Source organism: Monopterus albus, unplaced genomic scaffold (genome assembly GCF_001952655.1).
Source record: "Monopterus albus unplaced genomic scaffold, M_albus_1.0 scaffold40.1, whole genome shotgun sequence".
Taxonomy (NCBI): Eukaryota; Metazoa; Chordata; class Actinopteri; order Synbranchiformes; family Synbranchidae; genus Monopterus; species Monopterus albus.
The window spans coordinates 1,970,527-1,981,323 of NW_018127920.1; the positions used below are offsets into that span (position 1 = coordinate 1,970,527).

The window sequence follows — 10,797 nt, forward strand, 5'->3', positions numbered from 1 at the left end:
TGCTCCTGTCACTGGTAACTTTGACGAAAACTTTACCATTTGTTGGGTTTTTCCCCTTTCTACGCCATAGATGCTGTTACCTGAAACAACTGCATTTACTTGTACCACTTTTACTATGAAATCTGACATAGTCCCATCTAAACCTTACAGGCTACAGCTACACAGAATTTTGAAATGCTGTACAAAAGAATAATGACATTTATTTCTTGCTGTATCTTATTTGATTTTAATTCTTTAGTGGCTGTTATTAGTTTTGCTTATTTTTTATTTTCTTCAGATAAATTATTTTATTTCAGTTTATAGAAATGTTTCAGAACTAATCTTTTTCACGTTATTTTTCCTTTTAGAGTACAGTAATAACCCTGCTGCCCAACAAACAAGATGAATGTTGAGATGGCTTTCCATACTTACTGCTTGCATCATTTTGTGACATTCACACCTAAATATCTTTCTGCTATCACTGCAACGCCACTTTGATAGGAATTTTGTTATAAAATATGGTGCTGGGTGGGCTGATGTTGAACTATCGCATGACAAGTTGGGACTGTTTGCATGGAAACATCTGTTTGACGCTTGCTGCCTGAGTTAATATGCATCTTTAAAGATGGATTTATAGCCTCTTTTTAAAAATCAAAATGTTCTCTTAATGAGTTATTTTGATCCAATGTCAATGCAACTCTATGATTCCAAGATCAGCAACATTATTATTATTATTATTATCATCCACTTGTTCTTGTAGTCACCAACCTTTCAAAAAATATGAAAGCTCTAAGTTCAGTATAGTTTTGTTTTAATCTATTTAGATGTTAATATATTGATATATTCTTATTCAGTTATTGTTCAACTGAATTGTACTGCTGCCCATTCCACTCTTACCAAGAGAAAGAGAGAGAGAGAGAAAAGAGAGAGCCACAAAAACAAAGAAATGAATAAAAAAGCACATAAGAAAGAGGGAAAAGCTGCACAGCTGTAACATGCTTTGTGGCAGAGAGGAGCTGGGAGCAGAAGGAAAAAGACGGCTGATACAGAGAGGGAAAGATACTGTACATCTGGGGACATCTGGTTTCAAGTTTCTTTGTGTATTTTAATTTATTTATGGTCAGTGTAATAAGAAAGCACGAAACCCTCAAAACATGGATGTGCCATGGTCACAGTTGTGTCACTTTTCAACACAAAGACAGAGTTTGACTTATCTGAGCTTATGAAGGCTGATACAGAGATGTTTTGCACTGAAGCAGCAGCAATATTTTTAGTGTGCATAATGAAAATGATTACATTTTCCAAATATACCCTTTTTTTAAATAATGTTCAAAAGTCTGTAACAAAGCCCATGAAAAGACCAAAACCAACAGTTAGTCCATCTTTTACACTTTATGTAGTTCTCAGCCCCAAGTTTATCGATTTCTATTGAAGACGTAGATCATTACAAAGCAGTCATTAATATCTCATTTCATTTTTAAAAAGGCACAGTAAATTCCTAAAAAAGATGGACACTGTAGTGTTAATCGGGTGCTCAAAGAGGAGGAAACCATGCATTTCTTAGGGTCTATTTTCAACTTCACTTTTGGCATTGTAGGACCATGTATGTCAGTCTGTTAATGAGACTGAATTTATCTCCAAATAATGGGGTTCAGACAAAACACAGGACATTAGCAGGAGAAACCAGAGGTCTTGTATCGAGTCCTGTGTGGTTAGCTTTAGGCTAGTAAAACATTTATCAGTATTCTACCAAGTCCAAGATCTTTCCTATATGTGGCCAAGTGCTGTAAACGGAACCACAGAACTATAAAGCCATTAACCCTATTCTAGTCACCACAACCAAATATTGTAGGAAAACAAACACACACACACCAAGACAGGTTTGATATATATATATATATAGGTTTAATATGAATATTTTGTGATTTAGCTAATACATTTATTTTTAAATGACTCTATTATGGAGATACCTTTCAAACCTTTCAAATGTATTTGCTGTTGCAAATATGCAGAACAGTATATAAACAATTTTTACTGGTAAACAGAAATCATGTTTGGAAGAGGAAATTGATCTGATTGTTTAACTCTTAGTAAAGAGTCACACATCCATTATTTTTATTTGGCACTGAAGCTGCAGCAGGGTCTGCTGGGAGCAGTAACTAAAAATGTGCCGATCACGTAAGCTGACTAACAACAGCCTGTGCTGCTGAGGCAGTCTCATCCACACTTGTTGCCATTTGTGTGGCCATTTTTCTGTTGCTGTTTTTAAGTAATTAGCTTTGTAGGAAGACAGTGTTTCAAACTGTGAACCTGTTGAAGAGCTCTGATTGGTTGATCACCTCTCAAAGGTCACTAGCAGCTGTAACAGTAAGCACAGCATGAGCTATTTGAATCACATAAAAAAATAAGAGATAGGTGCTGTAAGCCTGAGCCCAGGAGAGACAGTATTTAATACACACAATTATTATTAGTAGGATTTTTCCCATATTTATGTTCCTTATAATTTTATTCAGAATATTGTTCTTGTCTGGGTAATGAGAAACTCTCCAGTGACATATTGCTGCATATTGTATACATTTCAAACAACATGTCTCAGCAGACACCAGTGGATCACATTCCAGGCCATAGTCATTAACTACATGGGTCTAAAATACTGCACCTTGTATTTGTAGCAGTCATCATTTATCTGTGGCACTTACTGCGTTGAATCCCAGATGTATTAAAGCCCTTTTAAAAAGCACATTACTGTAAGCGAAATGGACAATGTAACTCACTGTCCCCTGGACCAACTGACGAAGACACAAGTAAAGCAGTGCTTGTGCCATTGTGGAGTTAAATGTTCTCACAGTGCAGATTTAAAAAGCATCCCTTGTTTGTCCATTGTCATGGCAGAGTCCACCATGTCAAGTTATCGTAGACAATCACTCTGCCTGCCTTAACTTTATGTCTGCCTGAAAACACACTACACACACACACACACCAGCTGAGGTGGCTGTTATTAGTCTGTACAGTATATTTATGTTGTGAAGTGAATATCTGCTGAAGATACATTTCAACACCAAAAAACTTCTCTGCTTTATGTTGAGGTCAAATCGCTACTGTTGTGGAACTGATACTCTTGATATTGCCTTTGTTTTTGCTCTCTCAGTTCACTTTTTCCTTCCTGTGAGTTGACAGTCTGTCCCGTCTTAAACCGCAGCATTTTTCTCCCGAAAAGAGAAAGTGACCAAAACATTTTTGTTTTTCTTTGAATATATTTTATTGTAATGGCATTAAACCAATAAAATTTAATGAAGTAAATCTCCTCTTGGTGTGCTGGATATTATTGCATAACAATTAACAGATACTGTAGGTACAAGTTTCAATACAGCAGTCATAGTGTGGCTGTTGTTTAGCCTTGTCGCCATCCACATCAGTATTATCAGCTATATATAACATTAAACATCAGTTATAGAAACAAAACAAATCAAACTGAGACTGTAGCCGGTGTTTGGAGAACAGTAGCCAACATCAGGACTTGTAATTATGTTTTTTAGAGATATACATCAGCAGCTACAACAGGATTCCTGGCAGGTCAGGTTATCTACAGGCCCTGCAGAGGCTCGCAGACCTCTGGTGTAATTCACAGACATTCTGTTGTTGTTGGAACAGTTAGAGCCTTCAGCTTACTGTGCTTCCAGCTGAGAGGGGAGAGTTAAAATGGCAGCTGCAGAGTAAGGGAGAACTAAGATTACCAGCCTGGCAGTGTCTAATGCCAACAGTAGTTTGAGCCTAGATACTGCAGATACAGAAGGTTTGAGAGTGAGGCCAACATGTGCCTCCTGTTTCTCAAATCTTCAGAATATCTCTGGGATGTTAAGGATACAGTTTAATCTAATGCATTGTGTAATCATCTATTTACAACAGCAAGACTGTAAACACAGCATTATTAAATGTGGTGACCCATGCTGAGAGTGTACGGTAACTATAAGAAAACATGTCAAGGATGACAGGCCTTAGTTCTTTCTTTTATGTTTGAATTAAATATTGAAATTGCAGAGCTATTTACACTTAAGATGAGGACAGAAGAACAAGAATGAATCCCAGTATTAAAATTTGTCACATGTACATACTGATGTGGTAATTTTTAATGGCTGTAATTTTATGGAAATTAAATCCAAGGCTACTCACTACAAAACTGTGGGTGAGATGTAGCTGCTTTGTGGGTGCAGGCAAGCTTGTAATAGTGTGAGTACAAAGGGTTATAGCTGCTTAAAAACACAAATCATGCAGATACAATAGTTTTGCTTTAAACTTTTCAGATAATTGTGGCTGAGATTTGTGCCTCCACCTCAGGACAAACAAAGGTGAGCGGAATTGTTTTTGCACTGAAAACAACAGTGACACATTTTTTTCAGATTCAATGCCCTGATTCCGCAGGACATTCATGGAAATCTTTCTACTTTTTTTTGTACAATCAAATCTGTTCACAGTGAGGTCTGCCAACTAAACGGGACACCGTTTCTGAAACGTGTTCATTTTTTCAAACACCATCTTCTGATGACAAAAGCACAAAAAGTATTCCATTGTGCTCTAAACGGACTCTTTAAGGTTGTTGTTGCACAATAAACTGTCTTGTCTTTAGCTTTAGCTTCCAAAACAATGAGCTAACATCAGTTCACTTGCTCACACTATCAGGCAATTACAGTTTCTTTTACACAAAACAGATATTATTGTGTGGACATGGTGAAAACTATTCACTAGTCTATTTGTTCCAAAGCTGAGGACCTCCAAGATGGTTGCCAGAGTCAGTTACATCACCTAAAACCTGCCCATTTGTGATTTTGTTGGTGATAAATAACACAAAAATTGTTTTGTGTTAAACAGCTGAGTAATTGAGGAGTATTTGATCAGAGAACAGTACAGCGAAGAAAGGTGGAGCTCATGTCTTCATCTTTCCTTCATGCTTTAATTTTTCCGCACTCTCCTTCGCGGTGTTGGCAGCGCACTTCTTCAGGTGGGATCTGTGCATGTGTGTGTGTCCGGTCAAGTATCAGGATCCACTCCATTTGCTGTTCAACAACCTGCAGTGAAATAAAGTGAAAGGCATTAGCTACAACTCCCAGCTCAATCTGATGTTTAATGTTTTTGCATTACAGGAGTAGCTAGTGTGTTTGTGTACAAAAGAGAAAGCAAGAAAGGTGGGAAATGAAAGGCAGAGTGAGAGAGAGCAGGTGTTGGAGTGGTTAATGGCTGATGGCGTGAATAGCCAGCGTTGTACATTCCTGATTAAGGGAAGGAACTTCTTCTTTGTCTCGGAAGTCAACAATGAACACCAAGCGGCACTCAAAACACTATCCAACAGGCGTTCCTCACAGACGGCGAAGTATTTAATGAATCTATTACAAACTTCCTTCTCCCTATTGCCAGGCATGTTTTTTTTTTTTTTAACCATTGACAGTGACTTAACCCTCTGGAAATATGGGGACCATCTGTTGTGTTTGCCTGCACATTCAAACCAACAAAAGACAAGTGGGGCAGTTTTCACACAGGCCTAATGCTGCACACTGTGCAAGTAAATGGAGACAATTTGGTCAGGTTTTAGGAGGCTTATATTGTTTAGACTGAAGTGACTGACAGGCGATGTTTTCTACAAATACTTTATTTACCCTTTGTTACAGAAAAACATTAAATGTATTCTGTGTTTTCTCCTGTTTCCCTTGAAAAATGAAAAGCATAAAAGCACAAGAGAAAGTCATGTCATTCAGTCATTTCAGTGACTATAAATAAAAATCCTTATTTATCCTCTTATCATATGCCTCCAATTCTCTTTCAAAATACTTCATGTGTGTGCAGAGTTAGAAAGTGGAAAAATAGCGATTGCTAACAATGACCAGTAAGTCAAAAATGTATAGGTGATGACGTTGACTGAGCCCATTGCAGAACGTGAATCAATTTAATGATAGGCTTATTTGCTATCAAAGCTGTATCACATATCAGCATTGAGAGGTCAGTGCGGCCTGCTCAGTCTGTCACACCTCCTCACTTCAGGGCCAGTTACAGGGGAGATCGTTCCTGAGTGGCCTCTGTGGTCCATTTAGTTTTTAAGGAGGATTTGTCAAAATAGACAGACCCATAGTCAAGCTCTTCACCCCTCTTGATCGTGTATAAACAAACTATTGAGATCACTTTTAGGACTGCCTCCTAGGCAGGTGTCATAGTCTGTCAATGTATGTTCCATTTAGCTTTTGAAGTTATGAAGTCACAAAATCCTTGGATTTTTAATTGTTTTATTTTTATTTTTAGGCACTAGACTGTAATAATACAAAAAATAAAAAGGGAAGCAGCAAAGGTCTCCAGCTGGAAAATGAGACACTGTGGTTCATGGCCTGTGTCCTAAAAGTCACAGGGACACCCCCCTTATACTGCTAATTTTGCATTGTTTGTTGCTTGTTAATACGGTTTATTTTGTTATATTACACAGCCTTATGCTGGTTTACTGTTTACTTGCCCCTTGCATGGGGATATGTACATACACATTGGGAGCCGATGTACCAGAGTCAAATTCCTCGTGTGTCTGACACACCTGGCCAGTAAAGCTGATTCTGATCTGATTTAGTCCACACCTGGATTTGATTGACAGCTTTCAACACAAGCAAACTGAACTGAACAAATGCAGCAACATTTGTTTGAAGTCTTTTCTCATAGTTTTCCAGCATCCACTAGCATCAGGTCAGGAGCTCAGCCTTGGCTCCAGGCTCCAGGTTTTGAGGGTTTGGCCAGGCCCAGTTACCAGACAACATGGGCAACAAGGCTACTTCCTATTATGTCATCTACATGTCAACTACATTAAATACCTCCTGTATTTGAAATTAAGGCCTTGCTCTTCATTTTTCCAGCATATCAACAGTGAAAGAGGTATGTGCAGGAGCACTTCTGTTGATACTGTTTCCTTTACATGTCAATCACCACAGCAGACCAGAACAAACACTGAACTACAATACAATCACACCTCATCACTGTTACCTTTTTGCATTATGAGACACATTTCATACATTTTGCTTTAGCTGCTGAAAGTATAATAACTGCATTCCCTGCTGTTAACAATGCCATCTGCAGTCAATTTATGGTTTATGGCTCTCATTATGTTTGGTATAATAAGGTTTTTAGTTCTTTGTATTTTTTTCCATATGTTTCTAGCATTCCCTGAATATTTTTATTCAAGACTAGTATCAAGTGGCATTAGCATTGTACCTGATGGTCTGAACCCAGTCAACTGGACCACCTGTTAAAATTAAAAGAAACATACACAACATTTACTCAGTATTCTATATGACAACACACTGTGCACTGACAATACATGTATGTTACTTACTTGGTTTCCTTGTACTGGTTTTATAGAGAAACTCACAAAGCTCTCCTTTCTGAAACTCTCTGAAAGACAGATACACACCTATTTGTATTTACAGTTGCATTCTTCTTTCAGGATCAACATATTTGTTTATGCAAGGCCAAAACATGAGACAAAGCTATACAAGCAACACAAATCACAACACAAAGAAAGCTTTATAAAACACACAGAGAGAAACAAAAATGCAAACAATGTGATTGACAAAGGAATTCTCAATATAAAATCTTTGGGTTCTTTCTGGATGCACATTGCCTTTGTTTGCCCTGCTGTTTATGAACAATCAGTGTCATTTCATCACCAGCCTTGTGTCTGCAGGACAGATTGCTGCTTATGGGATAAAGCAACATAAGAAATGAAGGGAAATGGCATTGACAGATATCTACCCACACTACTCATCATTCACTTAGTTCAGTCACAAAGAGCAGTGAAGGTGCAGGTGCTGGTTTACAGCATTAGTGAAGGCCATCATTTATCCTCATTGACTTATAATATGAAGAAGATCCTAATTTTTTTAGTGAGGTTTAAATTTATTATTAACATCAAAGCAATTAGAACAAAAATGTGGGGGAAAAACACAAAAGAAATGAATGGATGTAGCTTTAACAATGCTCACTGCTTTATGAGTTATCAAGATCTGATTTAAGCACTGAGAACTACAACTACCATAAGTCATTGTTTCTGGTCACATGGTGATGCTGAACTGAGGGAATGTGAGCAGAGAGGTCATGAACATAGCCTGATAACTCACCCTGTTTGCACTCAGATTTATAAAAACTGTCTCTTGTATGGGGAAAGCAAATGAAAGTTAAAAGTTCAATGATTACTACGGGGTGCGAAAATAAGTTACGACATTGGTCCCAAAAAAAACACAGAAGAACAATTTATTCACACTTTCAATTCCTCTCAGTTAGATTAGAGCAAGTCATTACTTGGCAGAACAATGTAATACTTGCCCATCTACAGCTGACATGGAAGTCTTCTTACATACAGCTAGTCTTGGCTAAGTAATAGTGGCTATTTCAGATCTTAAAAAAACAAACCAAAACCCTCTTTATTCTGATTCCGAACAAAATGATTTCAAAAGCTTTTAAAAACCCATCTGTATAGACTGGCATTTGTATAACTTTTTATATCTATTCAAACTGATTCATTTTCTTCTTTAATCACTAATAGTTAACCAAAATATATTATTAAAAATTATGTTAGCCTAGTAAATTAATCAAATCATTCCCTCAACTCTCACAATTGTGCCATCAAGTACAATGACTTTAGAATCATTTGTAAGATCTCATTTGAATAAGCTGTTGCAAAACACTTATGTGACCATTTGAACAAGAATGATTTGTTTGAGGATTTTCAGTCAGGATTTGGAGTACATCATAGGACAGAAACTGCATTGGTGAAAGTCACCAACAATCTCCTCCTAGCCTCAGATAAAGGACTTGTCTCCATACTTGTCCTCCTAGATCTCAGTGCTGCTTTTGACACCATTTGACACCACAGCATTTTACAAAGACTTGAAAATGTAACTGCACTAAGTTGGTTGAAATCTTACTTATCAGAAAGATTTCAATTTGTTCATGTTAATGATGAATCTTCCACACAAATTGAAGTTAGTCACGGCTTTCCACAGGGCTCTGTGTTAGGTCCAATTCTTTTCATTTTATACATGATCCCTTTAGGCAATATTATCAGGAAGCACAACATAAATTTCCATTGCTATGCAGATGATATTCAGTTATATTTTTCTATGATCCCAGATGAATCAGATGATTTGGTCAAACTTCAAGCATATCTTAAAAACATAAAAACTGGTCCATACATTTGTTACTTCCAGGCTGGACTACTGTAACTCTTTACTATCATGATGTCCCAATAATTCCATAAAAAGCCTCCAGTTAATCCAAAATGCTGCAGCCAGAATACTGACAGGAACTAGCAAGAGAGATCATATCTCTCCCATATTAGCTTCTCTCCACTGGCTCCCTGCAAAATCCAGAATTTAAAATCCTTCTACTAACATACAAAGCTCTTAATGACAAGGCTTTATCATATCTTAAAGACCTCATAGAGCCTTATCATCCTAACAGAGCACTTTGCTTTCAAAGTGCAGTGTCTACTTGTCGTTCCTAGATTCCACAGAAGTAGAATGGGAGGCAGAGCCTTTAGCTATCAAGCTCCTCTCCTGTGGAACCAACTCCCAGTCTCAGTTCGAGAGGCGGACACGCACACCTGTAAGATTAGACTTAAGACTTGATGCCATAGGCCTAGGCTATGGGGGGCCCCCATGATGCTCTGAGCCCCCCTCCCACCATGCATCTATATGCCACTAGTACATGCCATTAGCTGCATGCCTCCTCTCTCCTGTAGTGTGTCCTCTCTCTCTCTCCCGGTACCTTCCTGTAGGGAGCCCTGGCTCTGAAGCTCTACGTTTCTGATGAACAGGCACCGGCCACATCAAGCTGACCAGTGTTTGATTGTTGTTTATTATCTTGTTGCCTTTCATTTTTTCTTTTCTCTCTCCTCTATCCACTCACCCCAACTGGTCAAAGCAGAAGGCCGCCCACCAAGACCTAGGGTTTGTCGGAGGTTTCTTCCGTTAAAGGGAGTTTTTTCTCCCTGCTGTTGCCAAGTTCTTGGTCAAGGGGGATTTTGTTGGGTTTTCCTCTATAGTAATAAGAGTAAGGTATAGACCTTACTTTGATGATATACAAATAAATTAGAAATGAATTAAATTACAGGTCACTAATTACATGATAATTACCCAAAAATTATTCTATTTCAATAAAATTTCAAGCAGTAAATTCTAATTACATAATACCCAAAAATGTTAAATTATTTATATGAAATTAGTGAAAATTAAAAATGACACATTGATACTTTGTGTATAAGAGATATATATATATATACATGCACTCATACACACATATATACTGTATATATAAAAAAATTCCCCACTCGCCCCCCACTTTAGAGCAGTCTTATTCCTTCCTTCAAGCTCGGGTCCTCTACCAGAGGTCTGGGAGCTTGAAGGTCCTGTGCAGTATCTTAGTTGTTCCTAGCACTGCACTCGTCTGGACAGAGATCTCAGATGTTATTCCTGGGATCTGTTGGAGCCAGTCTCCCAGTTTGGGGGTCACAGCCCCCAATGTTCCTATTACCACGGGGACCACTTGTACCTTCATCTTCCACATCTTTTCTAGCTCTTCTTTCAGCCCTTGGTATTTCTCAAGCTTCTCGTGTTCCTTCTTCCTGATGTTGCAATATCGCTTGGGATTGCTACTATGTCCAGTTGGTTGGCCATTACCAGTTTGTATCTGGAAGTCCCACCGGGTCTTATCTTGGTCATTCTCAACCACCTTTGGAGGTGTATCCCATTTTGACTTTGGGACTTCCAGCCTGTACTCGGCACAGATGTTTCTGTACAC

General features: G+C 38.1%; 1 protein-coding gene across 2 annotated transcripts in view; it reads right to left on the reverse strand.

Moving 5' to 3' along the window:
- Nucleotides 1-6: 6 nt before the first annotated feature.
- Nucleotides 7-10,797, reverse strand: part of adgrd2 (adhesion G protein-coupled receptor D2) — a 65,493-nt gene continuing 54,702 nt past the window's right edge. For both annotated transcript variants that reach the window (XM_020599242.1, XM_020599241.1), the window contains exons 23-25: nucleotides 7,334-7,392; nucleotides 7,213-7,243; nucleotides 7-5,042 (exon numbers count right to left, since the gene is read on the reverse strand). In XM_020599242.1, the coding sequence (XP_020454898.1) occupies nucleotides 5,035-5,042; nucleotides 7,213-7,243; nucleotides 7,334-7,392 (98 nt within the window). In that variant the 3' untranslated portion in view covers nucleotides 7-5,034. The remainder of the gene's footprint in view (nucleotides 5,043-7,212; nucleotides 7,244-7,333; nucleotides 7,393-10,797) is intronic.